The sequence below is a fragment of the Sciurus vulgaris genome, assembly GCF_902686455.1.
Source record: "Sciurus vulgaris genome assembly, chromosome: 2".
Lineage (NCBI taxonomy): Eukaryota > Metazoa > Chordata > Mammalia > Rodentia > Sciuridae > Sciurus > Sciurus vulgaris.
Genome location: NC_136462.1, coordinates 23504191 through 23530554, shown reverse-complemented (window position 1 = coordinate 23530554; position 26364 = coordinate 23504191). Strand labels below are relative to the sequence as shown.

At 32.1% G+C, this 26364-nt stretch overlaps 1 protein-coding gene across 1 annotated transcript in view; it reads right to left on the bottom strand.

Moving 5' to 3' along the window:
* Positions 1–822: 822 nt before the first annotated feature.
* The window catches only part of GTF2A1 (general transcription factor IIA subunit 1), a 37044-nt gene continuing 11502 nt past the window's right edge, over positions 823–26364 (bottom strand). Inside the window, exons 3-9 of the mRNA XM_079128061.1 lie at positions 23717–23921; positions 21946–22010; positions 17083–17158; positions 15504–15637; positions 14640–14960; positions 9637–9726; positions 823–5598 (exon numbers count right to left, since the gene is read on the bottom strand). Of these exons, the coding sequence (XP_078984187.1) occupies positions 5491–5598; positions 9637–9726; positions 14640–14960; positions 15504–15637; positions 17083–17158; positions 21946–22010; positions 23717–23921 (999 nt within the window). The 3' untranslated portion in view covers positions 823–5490. The remainder of the gene's footprint in view (positions 5599–9636; positions 9727–14639; positions 14961–15503; positions 15638–17082; positions 17159–21945; positions 22011–23716; positions 23922–26364) is intronic.

Below are 26364 nucleotides of genomic sequence, written 5' to 3'. Positions count from 1 at the left end.
ACTGGACATTCTGCTTTCATACAGGGTAGACTGTTCTCTATGCTGCTTGGCATAAAGCAAAATAGGAAGGGTGTTTTGCTATAAAATGTCAAAAGAAACCAAATATCCCTCATGCTTCCTGTTGAAAGTGAACAGCCCTGTCTCTTGAAACCATCCCAAGTGGACTTCCTTGGCTTTCCTGGCCCTGTGTGTCCTACTCAGCAGTGCCACCCTAACTTTGGAAACCTTAGTGTGGAAGTTCTATGCTTGACAACTCTCAGTGAACTGGGTAGGATCTACTGATATTGGGGAAATTAATCTTAAAAATATAATTTTACCATAGTTTCACTTTTAGGAAAATTCAATCTATTTTAGACGTAATTCAGGGCATGTTTCTTGGGTTATAAATATTTTTAATTTAAAAAAAAAGCATAAAGGCTTCCCATTGTTACATTATCCCTCTTCTACACCCACCACTCACTTTTCTTCCCTCTGACACTGTCTGCTGTGGCCAGATGCATTGCTCCATCAAATCACTTCTAGGATTAATTTGTTTGGTTGCAACCAAATCTTTCACTGCCTTTCTTACCAGATCACAGATTATCTGTTGCTATTCTGACCATTTAAAAAAGAGCGCTAAGTCATTTAAAATTACACAAAGAATTACAAAATGGAGGAAATAATTAACACAAGTGCTATGTATCAAGCACCATTCTAAGAGCTTTACATGTATTATTTAATCCTTAAAATCTTCTTCTCATTTTACAGATGGAGAAATTGAGGCCAAAAAGATTCAGATATTCATCGATGTAGGAAGTTTGAATTAAATTGCAAAATACAAGATTTGCTTGCAATAAATAAAATATCTTTATTATGATTTTAATAGTTAAAATTTGCATGTTTCCTAGATAAAGTAGTCTGTAACAGGATAAAAAAATTACAAAAAGGCAAGCTCTTAATGATTCATTTGAATTAGCTATAAAATGAAAATACCTGCTAATTATTTAATACCATCTAAAATAACACAAAATATATTCAATATGTAATACAAACCTCAATAATCCAATTTTCCTAATAAGCAACATTTACAAACTCTGAACTAAAAGATTTGGTTAGACAAAGAAATAGGAGAACAATAGTGTCTTTAAATAATTTTATCCTAGGTAATTTATGCTTTGGAGTAGAAATACTCATTTAATACAATGTTAATAATATTAAAGTTACATTTAGTTGGTGGGAAGCGAGTCCAACCTAAATTCCTGTGTGCCTGGAAAATACAACTTTAAAAAACCTATTAAGAATTTGTAGTAGTTTAATAATTCAGACTGACATCCAAACCAACTTATCTTAAAGGTGCAGAATTTCATGACACCCTTATTTTTGTTAAGCTTATCCTCATTAACAAGGTAAAGCATTTTCCTTTCTAAACTGTATAACTGCATTCAGTAATCTATATAACAATGTCATAGACTAGGAAGCAAAGCAAGCAACATTACTTTTTTAAATAACATCTTTAATTAAAGTTTTTGCAAAGGTAAAATATTAAACTTAAAATAGGTCTTAGTACATGAAAATACTAAGTTCTCTAATTGTATTCGAAGATGGTCTTTAAAACATAATATCCCATATATCACAGAAGAGCAACCTTGATCTGCAATTGTACAGAATGAATTTTACAAACATAATAAATATATTTACGCCCTTACACATAACAGTATGTACAACAGCAGTTGACAATAGTAGCTCAGAACAGCAAAAAGATTAGCTCCTACCCCCAAGTTGTAGCCCTGTGTATACTGGACTGATTTAAGGAAATCTGACTGAAGGAAAGAGTAGTTAGTAACACAATATAATTCTTCCTCTAAAAGAGAAGGAACATAGCTTGTTCGTCAAAATTAAAAAAAAAAAAAAAATAGTTTGATGTGTTCTTCTTAAACCACAGAAAAATAATGGTACACTAAGGCAGGATTCAAAAGGGAAGAGTATAAACTTCAGAGTAATTTAGCAAAATAGAAGATTAAAATGCAAAACTAACACAAACCCATGAGGAAACATATAAAACTACTTTTCAACCAACAAATTCAAAATTTGCTATAGCTGATTCAGACAAGTAGGTGGGAGACAGACATTATGAAATGAAATTGTACAAAGACAGATCAATAAAATATTACATTGCACAAAAGCTCAAAAAAGCTCAAGGTGAAATAATCTGAAATATAGGAATTTTCTCAAGTGAAAGAAAAAGCTAAAGTTATAAAGGAACTCCCAAGAAGAAATTGTTTTTTCCTATACAAGGCATATTTACCCCCTAATAATAATAGTGAATTATTGCTATGATAATTAAAAAATTACTCTTAGAGGGAGAAAATTCTTTTTACTTCTCCATAAGAGCAAGGAAAAAAATCCTTGACTTTCACTATAGCAAAAGAAAACCTTTATACAAAAGCTATTATATTTTCATATTTTCTAAAACCAGGATCTATTTTGCTTATCAAGAACACATTTTCATCACTAGACACAATGCTCAACTCTTGTTGCAATCATAGAACATGAGTGGCTTTGATTTTTAAAAAGCCAACAGTGCAAATTATGATGACATTTAATTAACAGAAATGTGAACATCTCAAAAAATATAAAAGCTTATATAAAGATCCCCCTCATATAACAGATATGTTACTCTAGAAAGGAATTGCACATTGAAGAGTTGTTTTAGCCACATGCGGTGCTCTACTGAAATTAAATGTGCTATCAGGCATTCAAGTAGCCAGATCATACAAATGACCACCCAGCAAGAGCTCATATGCTGAAAGGCGTATTTTCACACTTCAGTGATTTTGTGTAAATTTTCCTTAGCACTATTACTTTTGTTCTTGAGTAAAAGGTGCCATCATCACCATCTGTGCAAATCTAAACAAATTCTCTTGTGAATAAGCAATGGTTATTATGAAAGTCTGATCGATTTTTCCCCTTTGGAGCAACATGCTTTCATTTTAAAATTCTGAAAGTGGGAATCCCTTGCCTGTTCAAAGGAATGACATTTTAATGGAACCTAATGAAATGATTTATTAAATATGTTAAAAGCATGATTAAAATTTCAAAGCAAGTGACATTCATATGGAAAAAAGCCACTATAATAAAAAATAAAGCAAGCTATTTAATTAAAAAGGAATACGATGCAATAATACATAAGAGCACAATTTGGTATGCAGTGTTGTTTGGACCAGCTTTCAGAATTTTCACAGGTAAAAGAAAAGCATTTTCCAAGTATGTCATAATTCATATGCAATACACAGGTGCAAATACAAATGGTTATTTCCTGTTTCAAAATAACCCTAATGAGTCACTCTGAAAGCAGTGGTTGTTCATGTTTGCAAATATAGTTATAAAAATAGGCCAGTATACAATACTACTATGAATATGAATGTTTGTCAACAGAGGGCCCAAGGCATCAGCTGAACATCATATAGTAATCAAAGTTTCAGTAGCGTAAGGACTACTAGATAAGTCAAAGAGTTTAACGTAAAGCAACACTGCAGCACTGCTAAACTTTTATAGGTAGTTCAGGTCGTTGAGTTCTTCATTGAGTAAACATAAGCTTACTAGTAACTATACTGAAAAGGATAACTGAACAGGACTTCTGTGATTTTACTCCCTCCCTTCTAGTCTTAATAATTAAAAATAAAATAAAATTAAAAAACCTGTGTGTGCTTTGAGAGTTGTGGGGTAAACAAATTTCCCCTCAAAAAGCTAAATTAATAGTCAAAATACAAACTCTATTACCAGTCATGGCATCTAAATAAAACCTAACTACTAGCATGCTAGACATCACCATTTATACCAAATTTCAGAACACAAATGAGACCAAGTTGGAAGTGGGGTGAGAAGTATGCAAAAAAAAAAAAAAAAGTTAACCTTTTTGAGAAATTTAAAGATGTTAAAAAAAAAATTAACACTATAATAGCTCACAGTATTCTCTTTTGTAAAGTACTTTAAAGTATTCATCTGTTACTTCTGAAAACAAAGGCAAATGAAAGGAAGACAACAAAGGAAGACAACAACAACAAAATCAATATACCTGTAACTTAAACACGTGAATTTTGTCAAGAAAAACCATGAAAAGTTGAATTATTAGAACACAAAAGTGAAGGTGAATGTTCCTGCAGGTCTCCCAGGCAGCTGATTCACACAGATGGCAGTGCCATATTGTTCTTTAGAGCCCCTAACAGAGATACAGAGCTATGCATTCTTAATATACATATTAAAGTTCTATTATTTTTAATATACAAGTCAAATTCTATGCTTTCTTTCCAATGTGCAAACTGGAGCCCAAGTCTATATTATCAATGGCCCTTCTAGGCCACCCAATGCAAGAGAGGTAAATTATGTACTTATTAGTTGCCCACCTCCCTCAACACCCCCCCCCCCCAATTTTCCCCTCAAATTACAAAGTTGCTTTTAAAAAATTTGTTCAAATAAAATAATGTTTTTAAATTCTTTACTAGTAAACACAAGAAACTTTTATAATTACTAAAATGTTTAATAAAAATCCAGGTCCTCACCACCTGCCCTTTATGTTTCATTCAATATACAGAATGTTATCTGAATGTTTACCTTAAAGACTAAATGCATTTATAAGCACACACTTTAGCCCAACAAGAAAAATCTTCATATACCCACATATATACAATTTTAGCTAGATGGTACCTTTGTGAAATAAAAATGTGTTCCTGAGGAGCCAATTTGGAATTTCTTTTTAAAGTGTTAGTTTTTCTGTAAGGAAATTGAACTTGTCATTTCAATTCAGATAAGACCCAAGTCTTTAAATACATTTAATAAGTATGAAAACCTAATTAAAATAAATATCCATTCCTGGGTCAATTTTGTCTCCAAACTGTGATTACTGATTACTTCCTTTATATCTTAGATGTTTCAAATCAGGGAAGGAAGAGTTATATATTACTGAGGGAGAATAACAAGTAAAAATATTTAAGACCTATTATGAGAGTTTTAAATTGTTCTCTTATACAAGTGAATTAAAATTCAACACCATAATTCTTACCCTTTTGTAAAAAGCTCACACGCAATTTTTACCAAATATAACCACATACAATAAGCAGTTTCAGTTCAATCTATCAAAAGGGAAGTTTCTTCAGTTCATTCCAACAAGAATCTTCTGATTGAGCCCAAATTGGAGGAAGGAATATAGACAAAGCTTTACATGCTAATTACCGGTGGCAAGTTCCTGTATTTAAAATTGACAATTATGGTTTTCCTACACAAAACCCCAACCCCCCACCCCAACAACCCCAGGTGCTACAGTTCCATGGCTTGCCAGTTAGAAGTAGTGTCTATGTTGTCAAGGTCTATCTTTGTTCCAGTAGCTTTGCTTCTACTGCACTTTTCTGACATGCAGAAGTGAAGTTTTGGTTGGTGTTTGTCCCAAGTTTCAAACCGTCCACTTTAAATTTTTTTTTAAAGTTTCTTTTATTTATAAAAGAAAGAAGCAACTCTTCACCATTCTGCATCACCAATGGCTTTGGAAAATATATAATCTCTTCCATTAAGATTCATAATGCCATCCTTGAGGTGAAATTTCCATTTGTTTTTACTTCTGTGTATCTAAATAAAAATGAAATTAAATGAATGTAAGAGATACAATCAGAAAACAGAAAAACAAAGAAAAAGCTCAGTCACAAAAAAACCACATCTCTCTGCCTCATTCAATGTTCTATTTGCAATTTGGTTTCATAATAGTTTGACACCCCCTATAAAACAACAAAAAAACTTACTAGGTGGTTTTAGAAAAATTAATGTATCTGTAAATAGTTATTATTTTATAGTTCTTACTACTGGTTCACTATAATTATTTGTAAATATACAATTATAGTTTGATTTTTTTATAAATGAAACTTTTAAAAATGAAACTTCTTAGTGTTCTGAAGACCTAATATCAACTTTTTATATAATAATGCAGAAGTGCTTACCAGGTACAGATATTTTCTGAGATCCCAATTCTAAACTTCATGAACTAACCTCCCAGTACAAACATTCTCTATGGCGTAAGTGGGAAACGGTTATTCAGTTTCTGCTTGTATGTGATCAGAAGTAGGGAGCAAAGATTTCCAAAATAAATCATTATTTTCTGGGACAGCTCTCTCTAAAGTCTTTTGTATTTTACCCCCTACTGAAATCAGCTTCCTAGTTCTGCCTTTTGAGACTTAAAAAACAAACAAGCTTTCATATATTTGAAAATCACTCATGCTCCTCCTCTAGAATTCAACTTGTCTTACTAAAACAGCACAACAGGTGGGCATAGTGGCACATTCCTATGATCCCAACAACATGGGAGGCTGAGACTAAAAGATTCCAAGTTTGGGGCCAGCCTCAGCAAATTAGTATTGAAATATAAAAAAATAAAAAGGACTGGGGATGCAGTTCAATGGTAAAGCACCCCTGGGAGGTTCAATTCCAGTTAAAAAAAAAAAAAAAGCAATAAAGTTAAGAGCCAAGAGGGCAGAGACTCTTATATTAAATGGCTGATTATAGCTCTAATCTAAACAATGTAAACATTAAATCTAACATATTACAGTGGATAACCTGAATGTCTGATAGACAGATTTAACATCCAAAACTTTCTCATCTCCTAAACCTGCTCTAAGCACAGCTGAGTTGATGGCATTGTCATCCTTTTTTTCCAGTTACTCATCAATTTTAGAGTCATTTTATTCCAGGAAATCCTGTTGACTCTTAAAAAATAAAAAATAAAAAAAAAACCCAAGATCCACTAATTCTCATCAACTTTCATACTACCAGCATAGTCTCAAGTCACCATTACCTTTCACTTGGATTATTACAATATTTCTCCTAAATAGTCTCCTTATTCAACCTTTCCTTCCTCCCTACACTCTATCCTCAAAAAAGGCAAAACAATTCTTTTAAAATTAAATCAGATTATACCCTTTGAAACCTTCCAATATCTCCCCCATACACTTAGAATACAAGCCCATAATCCTTACAAAGACATGCAATCTGTCTCTCCTAGTCCATTCTTGTCTCTCCCCACTTGAGTCTTACCACACTGGCATTCCTGCTGCTCTGGACACAAAAGCAGGCTCTGTCACCAGATAACGGCAGAGTAATTCTCTTCAACTCTTTGCTCAGAAATATCATCTTCTCAAAAGGGTCTACTTACTATGACTAAATGTAATTAAACCTGAAACTTGTCCCCTTATCTGTTCTCTGCATTTTTCTGTAGCAAATATTAATTTCTAATATGCCACACTAATTTATTTATTAGGTTTTAGCAACTCTCTACCTCTACTATACCAAGTTTCCCAATGACAAGGAATTTTTGTTCATTAGTGTATCTCAAGCTCCTAGGAATAGTGACCTGTGATACCATATGCACTCAGTAAGAATTTGCTGAATGCAAAGACCTGACTCCCCTTCTGATTCTCTAAAGTACTAATCATCTGTGAAATGGGTTTACAAATTTATTTCCAGCATGAACTGAGAGACTGTAACCTAAAAGAGAGATTATATACAAGAAAAACAAGGGGTGAGGAGCCAGAAATTAAGAATTTCACAGACCAAGCACATGTTGCATTTTGCTGAACATCAACTTGCAAAAATCAAATGTAGAAAAGTTTCATGGGTCAGACAGTAGTCCATAAACTCAGAACTGAAGTTGTATTGGTTAATAAATCATAAACATTTTTCTTGAACAAAAGTACAAAGTACAATTTAAAAAGCAATTCATTTATTGATCAATCCTTCATAAAGGAATGTCCTAAAAAGGCTGAAGTCTCCACACTGCAGCATTTTCACCAAATGTTCTAACAGTCCTTATCTAGTCACACTTGAGAACTCTGTCACATTATTAGCATTTTCCTAACATTCTGATTTGACTAGCAATATAATATGATTTCTTCTACAAGTAACTCGCTGCTAAAATTCTAAAGTTTAGGTGTCTAAACTAAATTCCTAAAATTCGAGTAGGCTCAAATCACATTCAATCTCATTTTAACAAATCACAGAACCACTTACTGTTGGCTAATAACATCAAATCTCCACTCCTTCAATCTAATTCTTAAAATCAGACCTTTAAAAATGTTAAAACTGTGAATAATTATTATTTAAAGCCATTTTCAATTTATTAGCTTAAAACATTAATGTAACTGGGAGCAAAACAAACCAATTTTAACTTTTAAAATAAGTATGCAGATCATTAAAGAATACAACCATTCTTTTTGGTTTTTTTAATTATTTTTTTATTTGTTCCAATTTGTTGTACATGACAATAGAATGCATTTATACATTTTGATAGATCATACATAAATGGAGTGCAAGCTTATAATAGAAAAATACTTAGCAGTATATTCTTCTACAAGCAGGCAAAGGTAAAGGTTCTCTCTCTCTTGCCTAATAAATATAACATCCTATTATCATTAAATTGTTTGGGGTAATTTGGCTACAAGCAGTTCCCTTGAGACTTCCTGATGATAAAGTTTATTGGTATTCGCTAATTTAACCCCATATTGCATATATGTGTGTTAAGCGGAAAATTAAATTTGATATCGTGTTCATGGTATAGGACCATCAAGAACACTCACCTAGAAGTCATAATGTACAAAGCATATGCTATGAAACTCTCAAAAACCTCAATACTTTATTCTATAAACATCACTGGACTGACTTTTATCTTTTTATTAGGAAAAAAAATCTAATGTCTTGGCATTCTCCCTATAGACTTGTTGACAATAAGCACAGCTACATTTCAATAAAATCCAAATAATTTAAGATTTCCTTCATCCATCAAGCAAAGTTCATCAGGGCACAAGTGTTACATGACCATGACTATAGTTCCAGTGCCCAGAACAGCATCTAGGACTTTAAGGTACTCAATAAATCAATGGTTACAAACAAAATTCAACTGCTTCTGTTAAGAGTTTTCAGCATTTGGTAAAGACCTCTGCTAAAACAAACTTCTAAACGCCATGTAATATGTGGATGTATTACAAATTTGTTATCAGAAAAAAACAAATTTGATTCCAATGTAAATGTCTTGATTATTAAAAATCATAACAGTACCAGTTAACTATTAAAAAATACTTGGAAAGGGCACCCAATTTTAGAATTAAGAACGAAGAAAAATAGCAAATTCTCACAGAACTTAGTTTAAAAATTCCTTAATATTATCAAGGCACAGCAAAGCTAAATAAAATTTTTAAATGACTTTCAGTAAAACTTCTGCTAATTATGCAGTCCTGTTTATTATCTGAGTCTTCTTAGTAATAAAAAAAAAAGTTACAGAAATTCAATTAACTCCTTTTAGTTTTGAGGTACTGTAAGTTAATGAAACACCAGATTATCTCATTGTCAGTCACTATTAAAGAAACAACCTCAAAGTAGCTTTGTTTACAAGTTGAGTCTTAATAGAAAAAAAGATCAAGCCTCTATTTCATTATTTTTCAAATGTAAAGCAGATAATAGTTCTTTTGTTCTATTAAAATAATCTATGAAACTATAACAATGTTTTCACATTGCTTATAAAGAATAAAAGAGGTATCCATCAGGTGCTCAAACATTTCCATGAGGCAGACAGGATGGTTTAGAAAAGAAATTAAAAATGTCAGTGATATGAGGGTGAATCTTTACCTTATCATATTGGCATACAACAACATTTTCTGTGTCAAAGAGTTCCTGTCCTTCCTCATCACTCACATCATCTTCACTATTGAGGGGCTCCTATAAATAAAAGGAGGATTCATAAATACATCCCATGGATTACTATAAAAGATCCATCAGATATTCAATGAAATGACTTTGACATGTTTCAAGAATCAAATGCCAAATACTTATATACACCATGAATGTAATACACCATAAATGTAGTATTGTTACTTAAGAGTTTGTCAATGTGAGTGAAGTTTTAGCAAAAAATTAAATACAATTAAAACAGTTAAGCTATACTACTTGCAAATCTGAAGAAACATTCAACTTTATTTCCTTTATTCTTGAAGAACAGCATGAGAAGACAGTTCATAGTAACTGTTTAAAATGCCTAGAAATGAAACTAAGAAAATATGACATAATGGTACTATGTACCAGCGAAGTGAAAACAGTAAAACTGGAGGAGGAAAGGAGGACAATTTAATAGGCTAGCACTCTGACTTGGGACATTAAGGACTAGGACCCTGAATACAAACCAGCACTGTCTACCATTATAATGGTTATGGTGGAAGCATGAAGTACGATAAAGATTCTTTGGGTTTTTTTCAAGATGGGTTAAAAAACATCAGTACCAAAGAGAACAAAGGGCCAAAATAAAACACAACTAGAGCATAAAATGACCAACTACATTATACTTCTCTCAACTGTGGCAGAGATGAAAAATATGATCAATTTCTAATAAATAAAAAGAACAAAATAGAAGTAGAAAAGAATCAAGAGGTTGACATATAAAGCTATGTATAGATATATATTCTAATTTAAATAGGCATCAGTGCAAAATGAAAAAACATTTTAGGTAAATTTCACATAATAAATTATTTTAACCCTTTGAAGGGTACAATTCAGGAGCACTAACAGCATTCATAGATTAACCATCATAACTACATAGTTCCAGAACACCTCATCACCCTTACTCATTAAGTAGTCACTATTTCCTTCTGTCCCCTGGCAATAACCAATCTGCTTTCTGACTTTATACATTTGCCTATTCTGGACATTTCATATAAATGAAATTATATAGTATGTGGCCTTTTGTGCTTGGCTTTTTTCACTTAGTGTTGTTTTAAGGTACACCCATGTTGTACCACATATCAGTACTGTATTCCTTTTTATGGTTAAATTTTATTCCACTTTCTGAATACACCATATTTTATTTGACCATTCATCGGCTGGAAGACATCTGAGTTGTTTATACTGTTTGGAATATCATGGAGAGTGCTGCTATAAACATTCATGTACAAGGTTTTATTTGAATACCTGTTTAACACACTTCTGCAAATACTTTAGAGTCAAACTGCTAGAGCGTATGATTAATTCTATGCTTAACTTATAATCACCAAACTGTTTTCCATGGAAACTACATGACGTTACATTCCCACCAGCAACACACAAGGCTTACAATTTCTCCACATCTTCACTGACATTTACTTATTTTCCTTTTAGATTATAATCTAGTATGTGCAAGATGGTACCTACTGTGGTTTTGATTTACATTTAACAACTAACTGATGTTCAACATCTTTTCATGTACTCATGGGCTATTTATACATCATCTCTGGAAAAATGTCTGTCTAAATAACTGCCATTTTTTAATGGTTGTCTTTTGTTGTTGAACTAAGAATTCTTTGTATTTTGAACATTAGACCCTTATCAGATACATGATTTTGCAAATATTTTCTTTCTTTTGGTGTACTGTATTTTTACTTTCTTGATATTGTCCTTTGCTACACAAGATTTAATCTCCAAAGTCTTTTTCTTTAATCACTTTAGTGTCACATCTAAGAAAGCATTACCAAATCTAAAGTTATGATGATTTATCCATGTATTCTAATGAGAATTTTATAATTTTAGCCCTTAGATTTAGATCTCCGATCCATTTTGAGTTAATTTCTGTATAGGGTATGAGGCAGGGAGCAAACTTTGTACTTTGTATGTAGGTAGTCAGCTGTTCCAGGATCATTTATTGAAAAAACTCTTTGTCCCCTTACTGAACAGTCCTTGCTCATGTAATCTAATGGCATAAATACCAGTATTTCTCTAATAAAAGATACACCTAAAGTATGCAGATCCCAAAAGTTTGGAAGCGAAAGAACAAAGTATCAGGTAAATTCTAATCAAAATAAAGTTATGACTCTATTAATATCACACAGACTTTAGCATAAAATAAATGAAAACTACTAGTGATAAGGACACTATGTAATTATTCGATTCACTAGTAAAATAAAATTTTAAGCTTATATGTACCTATTTTAAGGCTCAAGATATAAAAAGTGACAGAAAAACTAAAGAAAAAATACATTATCATAGTAGGAGAGAACATGTTTCATTCAGTAATCAATGATGTATCAAGCAGACAATAAATACTAATACGGATACAGAATATCTGAACAAACCTAGTGACAATCTAAATCTAACAGACATATATAGAACACAGTTCCAAACAACTGCAGCAAATACACACTTTTCAAATACATAGCGTATTTAAAAACTGACCCCTAACAAGTCTCAATCAATATACCTAAGGATTCATAAATCACACAGACCACTTTCTCTACAAAAGTTAAGTCAGAATAGAAATTTACAAAGTAGGAAAAAAATTTAGAAAGAATAAAGCTAAAAGCTGATTCTTTTAAAACACTAATGAAATCACACTTCTGACAAGACAGGACAGAGTAAGAAAAAAGAACAAAAAGGAACAAACACTTGAGGAGCAAGAAAAAAAATAACTACAAATGATTCTGGCATTAAAAAGATAATGTGATTAATATTATCATTATCCATTTGGAAATGCTGACAAATATATAAAAAATCCTAGAAAAATATATTTTACTAAGATTATCTAAAAAAGAAACAGAATACTTGATCAAAACTAAGGAGATTAACAGGCCCAGACATTTTTAGCAGCATGTTTTAACAAATATTCACAGAAGAATTAGATACAGTCTTTAAAAAAGAAAAAAATATTTCAAGTAGTGGGCACACTTCTCAAGATTTATTTTAAAAGGCTACCTACCACTAACCTGAAGACCTAGTGAGAAAAGCATGAGAATGCAGAATCACAAGACAGTTATCATGAATATATATGCAGAAGTCATGAACAAAGTTAATTCAACAATTCATAAAAAGGGTAATACACTAATAATCAAGTTTTGGTATCCCAGGAATGCAACAATGGTTTGCAAACAAACCATTAATGAATATCATCAATAATGAATGACTAAGGGAGAGAAGCTGTACAATTAATTATCTAAAGCTTCAGAAAATGTTTTAAAAAACCACAACATTCATAGTCTTAAAAAACAAAGATAAGCAAAGCTCTTCATTTAGAAAGGAAGATCCTTAATCTGATTTTATAGAGTATCCAAAAACAAAACAAAACAATATACTTACTAGTAAACCATAAGAAAAATTATTTTTAAGTTTAAGAACATGACAGAGGTATCTGCTGTCACCATTTCTGATAAATATTGTTCTGGAAGACTGCCAATAAGGCAAGAAAAACTGCCACTTTTGGCAAATGATATGATCCTCAAAAAAAATACAAAAAAAAAAATGTACACAGACATTATTAGAATTAAACAAAAAAAATTGGAAGGTGGGTGTATCAATGATGAATATTAAAAGCTCTATGTATTTAAAGACTACCAGTAAACAGAAGAAAACATTAAGAACATATCAATTAGGGAAGCATCAAAACTACAAAGAAGAGGTAGGGGTGTAGTTCACTGGTAGAGGGCTCGCTTATAATGCAAAAGGTCCTGGATTTGATCCCAGCAATGCAAAAAAACCTAAAGAATTTAAGGAATAAAAATGGGCAAGAGACAAGACTCCACATGTTAAAATACAAAAAAAAAAAAAAAAAAAAAAAAAAAAAAGAGGCTGAAACTCAGAAATCAAGAAAATGAAAACTAAAACCAAAAAAAGATATAATTTTCTACCTACCGGACTGGCAAAAATTAAGGAGCCTGACAATATTAGGAATTGATGAAGATGTGTTGATACCTACACAATCATGTATTGAAAAGCAGGAGTGTGATCAGTACAACTTGGCATTTTATTGTGAAGCTGAAGATGCCTTGGGATCCACCAAATTAATGCTATATACAATATTTAAAAAAAAATTTATATGTGTATCCCCAGAAAACATACAATAGTGGAAAAATTTTTTAACTAGATGAATACCAAGATATTTATATTTTAAAATATTTCTTATTCATTTTTATTCAATATTTAATAAAAAAACTTTTAAAAAATACTTAAGCTGATTTAGAAAATCTATGTATTAAAATAAAAAAACTGCATCCTAGGCTGAGGAAGGCAATTAACAAGAAAAAACCGTGTGGGACAAATATCATTATAGACACAAATAACTAAACTGGAACAACAGGGAAAGCAGATGTATTTATAGGTTTCTGAAACAGAAGACATTAAAAGAGCAGAAAAGGTTATTACACTGGTATCTAATATGGTCCAAAACCAAAAAATAGCTTTGAATCAATTTGATATTTGTTTTTTCTTAAGTTTCCTCTCTCTCCAAATGTTACCATTCCTATTAAATTACTTAAGCAAAAGAGTGACTACATTCCATCTGTCCTATAATGTCCTATGTTTAAGCCACATTATAAATGCATAAGCCCAGGAATTAGAATTAATGGCAGTCTCCACTCCACTACCCTTGTTAGTACAATTTGGTATACATAAATTTATTACCAGTTATAGCAAACAATTATATTTTATATGAAGATAAATATAGCCAGAACAATCTAAAAACTACATTAAAAAAGAACCTAACTTTGTCTTTAAAGTCTTTATGTTTACAGCAAACTAACAGCCTCTGGAAAAATAGGATGTAATTTGTCAGTTGGGTACCAAATAAAACAAAATTATTTGACTAGACTCTCCTTTCAAGTCCTTTACAAGAAACTTACTTCTTCCACCTGCCCATCTTCAGCTCCATCTTTCTCTTTATCCTCCTCTTCATCATCATCATAGTCTTCTTCTTCGTCTTCATCTTCTTCAGATGACGTATCCCCAGTTCCATCAACTTGTAATACCAATGGAGCTTGCTGTTGAGCAGGCTGGGCCTGTGGTTGCTGCTGGCCAGCTGCAGTTATCTGTGCTTGTGCTGGTGTGGGCGCTGCCACTGTTGTAGGTATAACTTGAGTCTTATTTCCTGTAAATAAGATCTGCTGAGGCTGGATGATAACACCAGTCTGTGGTGAAATCCCTCCAGGAAGAGGGGCAAGAACCTAAGGCAAAAAAAAACATGTATCAGGAACTAGTTAAAGGGAAGATATTAGTTCAAATGTTAAAGAATCACCAGAAATAGCCCATATCTCATACACAGTTAAAACTACCCAAGTACAAAAGCAATATTTAGTGTACTAAATCACTAAATTTCTACTGTACCATTTAAATTTCTGAAAGAAAAAGATTTGCTGAAGCTAATTGCTTCATTTAGTGGGCACTTAATGTACATATACCAGTCATTAACCAAGAACAATCCAAGTTATTAGTTTATTTGCTTGAGTCTAACAATTTGTATATATAAAACCATGGGCAGGGACGAGGTTGTGGCTCAGTGGTTGAGCACCTGCGCAGCTTGTGTGAGGCACTGGGTTCGATTCTCAGCACCACATGTAAACAAATGAATAAAATAAAGGCTTATCAATAACCAAAAATAAAATTAATTAAAGAAAAAAAAAATGGGCAAAGGGAGGGGACCCGCTCAAGGAACCCATACGGAAGATGAAAAAGAAATCCCATAGGGATCTTAACTAAAATTCTTTTACCTGTTGTATAACAGGAGCTTGTACTCCACCAGGCTGCATTTGCGGTATAACCTGCTGTTGTAGAACCACTGACTGCTGAGGCTGAAAGATATACTGGGCACCATTGGCTGCTCTGACCACCTGAAGAAGCTGGCCTAAAGCAAAAAGAAGCACATATTCTAAGTTACCATTTTAGCAGTGACCATATATTTTAAAAAAAGAAAGAAAAAAATGTCAAACCACTGAAAAACCTAGGAATTATCAAATCAGAAGTCTAACAGTAAACTATAATTAATACCTTCCCTAACTTCCCTCATGTTCAGATACATTGCTTAAAATGATTCATTTTCTAAATTTATTATCCTCATTCAGCTATTTTTCAGTAAGGTTTTAAAAACAGATTATGAGACTTGATTTAAGCTTAAATTATCTTTGTTCACATGCTAACAGTCAATAAAGCAATAAGTAAAACAAGACATTTCATGGTTTATTCATTTTTAAAACTTTAAAGAAACAAAAAAAGTTTGCTGTACCAGTCATCATTTCCACATAAAACTAATAATGTGACTGGCTTATATACAAAGAACTAAACACCTCCACTAGGTTGATTTAGATGACCCAGAATCTTGAATTAAATAAAAAACATATTATATGTTAATAAAATATGTAACAAGACAAGCCCTTAATTTCTTCTTCACAAATTTAGAAATTAACAAAGTGACAACCAAAAAAAAAAGCAATAAAATAAGCTGGGGTCAGACAGGTAGGGTGGTGCACACCTGAGTTCCCAGTGACTCTGGAGGCTGAGACAGGAGGATCCTAAGTATGAGGCCAGCCTCAGCAACTTAGCAAGACCCTGTCTCCAAAAATAAAAAGGAATGGGGATGTAGCACAGTGGTAAAGCACCCATGGGTTACATCCTCAATCTTCACCTGCCGCCCATAAAATGAGGCAATAAAATCAAGATTACAGATGTAATACTTAAAATCTATGTGGGTAGGGGCTGGGATTGTAGCTCAGTGGTAGAGCACTTGCTTAGCATGTGTGAGGCACTGGGCTCAATTCTCAGCACAACATATAAATAAACATAAAAAAGGTCATCGACAACTTAAAAAAAAAAAAACTATGTAGTTAAATTTTCAAACACTGATATACCGAAAATCACATGCTAAACATTGGTCTTTTGTCAATCAATGAGAGATACTGTGCCTAATAGCATGCAATGAATTTGCTCTTAAGATACCATATAGGATTTACTTTGAAATTATAAATTAGTCCAAATGAGTCAAGTTTAACTACTCTGACAAGATAAATACGCTTATTAAAATAGTAAACAAGCATTTCTATATAAACCATACTTCTTCAATAATAGGGTTGGTTCTCATTCAGGATCAAAAGCTCAAGAGCAATTTTCATCTTCTCTATTGCATCCTCAACAATGATTACAGTTGTATGTTACAGCCCTCAAAATTATTTTAACAACCTAAACCAAATGATAAAAGAAATATTAGTATTGTCTTTCAATGAAGACAAAACACAAGGGCTAGATGGTATAATTTTCTGAATTATATTTAAAAATGGTTCTGTTATTCCCAATTACCTGAATTTGTTAATATCTGTTGAACAGGAGTCACACCTGCAGGCAGTGCCAAGGTAGCAGCTGTAGCAGCAGCACTCTGAAAAAATAAAAGCAAAGGGAAAATATCAAAACTACAGATGTACATAAAAGCATTTCAGTTTATCTCTAGCATGTTTTAGTAATATATGAAATTTTGTTTAGTACACACCAAATGGAAATTTTAACAATAAGACTAAACCCCATTTGATAAAATGTTGCAAAAAAAGATCTTAGCTTAAATAACCTACTAATTATTTCAAGAAATTAAACACTGTAATTGTTTGTCTCACAGATATTATTTTTCCTCCCTCTTCAATCTTTAATATTTAAGGTACTGATCCTTCACATACTCAATCTACACATTTTTAGGAAAACCCACATTAACTATGCTCTACAATATATGATATAACCAGTCCATTATCACCTTTCTTTCCTACTCTTTGCTTCCTTGCACCCAATTCCTTGTTTTCAATTAATACAGTTGAGGTAAAAATTTAAGTATTTTTGTTTCTTAATTTCTAAAATGTCTACTACAATCAACAAGTATCCACAGAAAACACTGTATCTGAAGACTTCCCATGAAGTACAGCTGGCAATTATTTTACAATGCCATATTATCACAGAGTAAAAAAAAAAAAAAAAGAACATATGGCATATGTTTGAGGTTAAGGATGGGCACATATATTAACATTTAATATTCATATTCAAAAGGTTTAGAAACTGGAGTGTTTGGGACTTGGCATATTTTGGATTTGAAGTACCTGCATATACATAATGCCACATCATGGGGTTGAAACCCAATTTAAAGATTTGTTTCATATATAACTTTATGCACATAGACTGAAGGTAATTTTATACTTCTTCAGTGGGCCTGGGTTTTGACTGCAAGCCATAATATTAAGTCAGGTATGAAATTTTCCACTTGTAATACTGTGCCAAGACTCAAAAATTTTCAGAATTTGGAGTACTTTGGATTTCAGACTTTTAGATTAGGGATGCTCAATATGTATTAATTTTAAACAGATTAATACCAAAAAACCCTCAAAATTTTAAATCATCAACTTTAATTTCCATATTTTAAAACGGAGTTACTATGTAACATTTAAGTTATGAAAATATGGATGGAATTATACTCTAACACTTTTTAAATTAAAAAAAAGCTAGGGGCTGGGGAGATAGCTCAGCCGGTAGAGTGCTTGCCTTGTAAGCACAAGGCCCTGGGTTCAATCCCCAGCACCAAAAAAAATAATAATAATAATAAAAAATAAATTAAAATAAAATAAAAGCTAAACTGATTTATTGCTTCCAAAGACTTTGTTTCTCCTCTAGCTTTCCTCCAAAAGAATTATGCCATTCCCTAATTTTTTTTTTTTTATTCTGCACTTTATTTATTTTCATGTATGTCACTGTAACTATACTTAGGTATTTTATTTTTCCGTACCACTTCAATTTTCTTTAAGGTATGAAACCTTTGTACATTTAATTTAACCTATACATTTTTACAAACACCTATATTTGGATAAGCTTAGGGAAATAAAATAAGCAAGCAGGCAAGCAAGATTTAAAGAAACATAACACAGGATTTAACAAAACTTAGAAAACTATACTAAGCTGGGTTAATGATACATCTGTCTAGTTTTGGGTTCTAGGTATATCTTCCAAAGAAAATGGGGTTTGTGTTGCCACTGGATAGGTCTAAATAACTTCTACTTCTTCACTGTGAAATTCCTAGAATTTCTTCAGACTACAATTAGAGCTCACCATTTCTTCTTTAAGTTGGATACCTAAACACTCAATTTAAAATAAATCTTGTCCATATAGGCAAACAAAGGTAAGCTAAATTTAAGAAGCACAGTAAGCAACCCCTTGCTACTGATATTTAGGAATATGAAGTACCCTAATTCATATTTTCTTAGAGAACAGATCTTGCTGCAATAATAAACCCATGTAATTTCTATACAACATATATAACAATAACCACCACAACACAATAACCACCTGGTACACTTTCTGCACATGCAAGTTAATCAATAAATATTTGCTCAATGATATGCCATACCTTTTATTTAATGACCTGAAAATTTCTTGTATTTTATGAAACAGCCCAAACACAAATGCAGCATTAGACCATATTTTGTAACAAGAACCTGGAAAACTGGCTTGCTTTAAAAGTTCCCTGAAACAGCCTTCTACCTATTATATTATTATATAGTATTACCTATATTATTTTTATGAAATAACATAATTTTAATATGTTCATTTCTAAAGCACACAAAGCTATTAGAAAAATCAGAATTATTTTTACTTACAGAATATATTTGAATTGGGAATAATAATGCAAAACAACAAAATCTCAGAGAACTTTTACTGGTAAAAAGCCTTTATGGACTATCAGAATATGCAGAACACATGTAAGAAATACTGACTAAAAATATCAAAGTAAAATGTTAAAAGTTAACCTATTTTATTGATTTAGGTTTCTAACCTATGATCTGTTTAAAATACACATGCTCTCCAACATCAGAGACCTAAGCAGTACATAAGAAATCAACCACTGACTTTATCCAGAATTTCTATTAAATTTGAAATTCTCTCCCACAACATTTAAAACTCTTCAAAATTAAAGGCATCTACTCCAGATGATTCTGCCAAATAAGTAATCCCCAGGAAATAATAAAACTGTTATGAAGTAGTTTTAACCTCCACCTTTAAAGAAATTTGGGACAATAGGCTTAAAATGAGATTTTTAAAAAATTAGAAATACTTGTGAGGCATGGATTGATTCTATTAACTTGAACTGAAATATAAATACAGATCCTTTTTTTCTATTTTTTTGTTGTTTATGGAACTGGGAATTGAACCCAAGGGCACTTAACCACTCAGCTATAACTCCAGCTCTTTTAATTTTTTATTTTGTGACAGGGTCTCACCTAGGACCTGAATAAGTTGCTGGCCTTGACCTTGCAATTCTTCTGCCTTGACCACCCAAGTTGCTGGGATTATAGACATGTGCCACCAACCCCCTCCCCCAGGCCCATAAAAACAGATCCTTGGTATCTATGAATTCAAAAATACCATTTCTACTATCCTATAGAAATCTGTAATTATATCAATGTATGAATTTGTGAGGCTGGTAAGGTGCAGTAGATGATTTGTCTAATAAAGTTCTGCTTTCTATTTGACTTATAGAACACAAATGAGTTTTGTGATTCACAAAGTGGAAGTGATTTTTTTTTTAAACACTGCTTTTTGGCTGAGCATGGTAGCACATGCCTATAATCCCAGCAACTTGGGAGGCTGAGGAAGGAGGATCAGAACATTGAGGTCAGCCTCAGCAACTTAGCAAGGCCGGAAAGCAACTTAGTGAGATCCTGTTTCAAAATCAAAAGGAAGGGCTGGGGCTGTAGCTCAGTAGCAGAGCACTTGCCTATCATGTGTGAAGTACTGGATTCAATCCTTAAAACCATAAAGAAATAAACAATACATTCTGTCTACCCACAACTACAAAAAAAAAAAAAAAATTATATCAAAAATAAAAAGGGCTGGGGATATAACTCAGTAGTTCAGTGGCACTGGATTCAATCCTGGGTACCAAAAAAACAAACCAAAACAAAATGAAAAGCCCCATATAAACTACTTTTTGTTTATTTTTTTTTTAAAAATCTAGATCTGAAAAAAAGTAAAATCTCACTGCTAGCACTACTTACATAGTCTGAGAGAAGATTTACAAATAAGGAGGTTTTTATCTTTAAACAAAGTTTTGGCTAAATTTCAGAATGTAATGTCAAAGCTGAGACACCTCTGGGACATTAACAGTCTGTTTATTTTAAACAAAATAAAGAAAGGTCATTAAAAGAAAGCACTGAACAAACTAATCAGACTGTGTTTTAATGTTAAAAAAGTAAAGGATATAGGTAAAGATTTCCTAAGGATCTCAAGTAGTTCTTTGAATTTTACTGTTGTATATTACACTATATTTGATAAGAACTATCAAAATTCTAATATAACTCAACTGTTTTAAATGCATTTGGGGGTGGGGTGTTGTTACTGGTGATTAAACTCAGGGGCATTGGACCACTGAGACAGCTGAGCCACATCCGCAGTCCTATTTTGTATTTTATTTAGAGACAGGGTCTCACTGAGTTGCTTAGTGCCTGAGGCTGGCTTTGAACTCACGATCCTCCTGACTCAGCCTCCCGAGCTGCTAGGATTACAGGCATGTGTCACTGTGCTTGGTTCAAATGCATTTTAAGGTAACAATTTACACATCATAATAACATAGACCATATTATGGTTAAACAGAATATTTTAAAATTTGTTATTTCAAAAATTGTTACCTTGAACTATCCCAATAGTCTGTTTACAATTCTTAGCATTCCTGACCTCTTGTGATTAACAGATCTTCTGAAACAGACCTGTATGTGGCATGATAGATTTAGTCAACCCCTAGAGCTATTGTTCAAAAATATCAGGTGATGAAATAGCACCCACAAAGCATCATTCTTTTGGTGTTTTAAAACAGAAAATTTGTAATTTTGTGAATCTTTACGTGTATTGGCAAAGGGGTGCCAGAGGTAACTGGGGATTGAATCCAGGGTGCTAAGCATGCTAGGCAAGCACTCTACCACTGAGCTACATCCCAGAACTAATTTTATTAATCTTAATGTCTTAATGTCTAAGTACCAACCTAAACTTTATGTGCTAAATACAATATTCAGGAACCCTTTAAAAAACAAAACTGTTTTGCTCAATTTCTTTAATAATCTATAAATTGTTAATAATATAACGGCATAATCACAATCTGAATAGAATAAGAAAAGTAAATCTAAATGTTCTGAGTCTTACCATGTTTGATGCATTCATATGTTGTATAAGCTTTGAATCGGGAACAATAACTTGTGGCGCTGTGGCTACAAAAAAAATCAAGTACACATGCAAACAAGGAACCATCAGGCTACTTCATAATCACAAGAAATGTTTATATAATTATGAAATTGTTTTCATTCAAATACTCTCAATCTGATTATCTCAGGTTTTAAATTTCTATGGAAAACAAAAGCTGTGATATACCCATTCTATACTGGAAAAGATTAATAAAAATTATTTAAATGAAATACACAAGAATGCAAAAGAATTTAGGAACACAAAAGATACCTAAGATCTAAACATATATATTTCTGTGCATTCCTAAATAAGCTGGAAATTTTCAAACTTAATTTAATCTTGCCTTATTAACTCTGCATTAACTGTTTAACTGACATAATGTAACACATGTCAATGTTATAGTGACTTACTGATCCATTAAGAAAAAGCTCAAAAAGTTAAAACAAGTTTGTTTTTTTTTTTAAATCTATATAAGCCTTTTCTCCCAACTTGACAGTCACCATAATCATGGCGCTTTCATCCACTGTTTAAAAAATACAAATCAGAAATAATGAAAATGTTAGCCTAAGAATAAAAGGAATTGTTTGATACCGCAAATTTCAGAGAATAGACAGATAACCCCATTATCCTAATATTCTCTGAGTGAAGAAAATCAAATTAATTTATGATGACACAAAATCCTAGTGCCAGGACTATCGGCAATAGGAGGAACAGTCATCAAATAAAATGAAAAGGATAAATTTACCAGATACAAGGTATTTGATAAAAACAGTAAAATAACCCAAATAGAACTATCTATTGTATATTACTATCAACATCATGTTTTATATAGTCTCAGATGAAACAAAGAGGTAACTAAATGATTAATTTACTTTCATTTTCCTCTCCAGTAACAAGCAGCACTGAATTAGAATGCTTAGGAAATTTTACAACTGAACAGATAATATCACTGAGAAAAAAATATTTGCTATATGTAATGGATCATGCTTCTTAGACTTCCCAAGGCCCAGATTTTCCTTAGCTGTGAAATGGAGCTAAGGACTATTTCACAAAATCCTCAAAAGGCATTGCTGAAACAGCATCTATAAAATGACTTACATATTGCAAAGCACTGTGGACATAGTCTAGAAATAATTGTTTCTCTTTCTTTTAAACTGTCTTCTTTAAATTGTTATTCTTTCTTTAAACCAACCTATGTATGTTAAAGTAAGCTATGTTATAGTAAGCTATCTTATATGTTCACTCTTAAAAGAAATCTGTCAATACAGATTTACACAAATGACTATGGGACTGAATTTTCAGATTTCCAAAGTATAAAATTCCTCTTATGATTAAGATATATAGATAAAAACTAAACTCAATATGTGTTTTTAAAGGAAGTTTCCATGAAGAATACAGACAATTATTTTATCATATAAAATAATGAAGCCCTTAGTAAATAAACTTCTAGGAAATATACCACTGTATAACTTTCTCAAAAGAAAGTAATAAACTTACCTGAACATGATTTAGGCTTTCAAATTTGGAATTATCTATTATTACTACATATATTATATATAAACATATATGTATAAGCACATATAAACTCAGTCAAAATTTGGGAGGAAAAACAAAAGCAATGTAGTCTTATTTTCAAATACTTTTGATCTATCAGACACCTCTTAAAAAGAAGATCCAATCTTCTTTTAAATCATTTCCAATCTGTAGAGTAGGAAAACAAATTCAATCTCACCTTGCTGTGATGCAGGAATAAGGACCTGCTGGGTCTGTGCTTGCTGAGGTACTGTCTGCTGAGGTTGAGCTTGCTGATGGTGGTGGTGGTGGTGGTGTTGCTGCTGCTGGGGTTGATGTTGCTGTTGAACTTGCAACAAAAGCTGTTGCTCTTCTGAATGAAATCCATCTACTGCCCTAGACTGCATTAGTTTATTCTCCCATAACTAAGGCAAAGAACATAAGATTTCTAAGTGAAGGTCACAGAAATAACTCTGGACACATGGACAAAATATATTATTATCATCTGTTTATAAATCTCTTCCATTTTAGAAACTGATATACCCATTTAAAAAAAAATCTTAGCCAAGTATAAAGAATAATGAAAACAAGTCAAACCTCATCTCTGCCCCTTTATGGAGTACTGAAGAGGTTTTCCTTGGTTTCTTTTTTTATCTTCAATCTTTCTACAGTAATTGGGAGGTATTTTTTAGCAAAGAGTTTCATATAAGCAATTTTTTTAAGTAAATGAAGATTACCTTTTGCAGTATCCAAACCATTACTAACATTTTTAGAAACTCTTTCCTTAATACAAAACTTTCTGTCTCTCCAAAAATAGATACAGAACATAAATATAAATTCACCTCTTCTTGATCAGGTAAATGAGAAACATAAGAGGCAATTTCCCCGGTTATAAAGCCCAACTTCCTATCTGTCCAATACTACAAAAGGAAGAAATAATCAGCAATGCCTGATGGTCTTGGAGGTTTTTTCCAATCATCCACACTACCTGAAATTTCCCTCCTCCACCCATTATGTCAAAGATTGTTTTCTGCTTAGCAACTTCTATGAGAATCCCTAATCTAAAATTAAAAATCTGAAATACTCCAAAATCTGAAATTTTTTGAGCACTGACATGATGCCAAGTTTATGGAAAATTCCATACCATAAACTTTGTTTCATTCATAAAATTATCAAAAGTATTACACAAAATTAACTTAAGGTGTGCATAAGGCATATATGAAACACAAATGAATTTCATTATGTATATAAAAATATTCCAAAACCTAAAGCACTTCTGGTCACAAGCATCTTGGATAAAGGATACTCATGTGGAGGGTGGAAATCAGTGGACAAAAAAGAGAAATATAAAATATTTGCAACTATTTCAACCTTCTCCTTAACGCATGTTCTTCTTTACCAATTCAGTGTTAAATCTAAAGCCTTGACCTTGTTTCTTAAAAACACAAATGGAATAATTCATTCATTTTGCACTCGAAGATCTACACATAACTTTGTTTACTCCTTTAGGATCTGCTCTTGGGATACTGCCTAACTCACCTAAACTTCTCAGCAGATCCTTCAAGAAGTTCTTGCCATACAGGAGATTTTCTATAATCTCCTGATCCTGTCACACTCTAGAGATTCTAAATCTGTGTCTACATACTAATAATAATGATAGCACATCTTACTGAAATTTCCCAATGCAACCTTCCCTACAGCAGGCATAGTATTTAGTCTTATCTGAAACCTACTCTTACAAAGATGAAACAATATCTATTCATGGTTGTTTTAAGGATTAAGTACTATATATATTTTTAAAAACCCACCATCAGTCTAGTCAATTACCAATAAATGTATTATTTTTTGTTAGTGATGGTATTAATCATGCAATAGAGCATTATACCAGAAATCAGGAAAAAAGTTAATCCTGGTTGGCTACTAATATGACCAAACTGTTACCTTTCTTAGGCATTTTCCTCATCTAAAAAGTAGAAAAACTGCATTAGATTACTTCTAAACTTCCAGCTCAGAAATCCAGGCCTCTGCAAATTCCAGACTAAAAATAGTTCTTCCTGAGGTATCAAAGCACTGCTTTCTAAAAGTCCAAACTGTGTCTGGTTCATCTCTATAAAGTGGGCATTAACACACTGTCAAAATAGGCACGTGGGGGAAAAAAAAAAAATACAAACACCAGGTACTTGTACATCTAACAAAACACACTACAAGGTCTTAAACTGTCACCTAAACCTCCCATTTCCTTCCCTCTTCCAAAGCAAAACAAAACAAAATCTAGATTATTGAGTCAAAAATCAAGGTTAAAAAAAAAGTACTATTAATTAATGATTTTAGAAATTATTTTATAAATGCCTTAATGTGTTTTAGTGCTGGTCCCACTTCTTTTTTTTTCCCACTAAATGTAGCATCAGGTGATACGGCTTACAACTGTTTTCGCTGAGATTTTATTAAATTTGCAAATTAATTTACACAACAATATGGCCTTTTTATTTGTAAAAAGGCTACTTTTTTGCCTTGTGTTATTTTAATTTTTATTTTTAATGTCTCACATTTTTATTGACAAACATATTAATATATTTTTGTTAGTTTTACATGAAATCTTTTCTTCCATTAAATATTCCAAAAGATTGAATATATGTAAACTACTAATTTTTGTATGTTGACTTTGTACTTGGTAATCTGAGCTATCCTACTGTTTGTAGTAGCTATTAATAAAACATTTTTTAAAATTTTTTAAGAATTATTTTATAAAACCTCGTTTTCTTAAAAACAAATTTTTCTTGGATGCTAAGTATTGAACCTAGGTCCTCATCCATACTAAACATGCACTCTACCACTGAGCTATACCTTAAGCTCCTTATACCTTTTCTA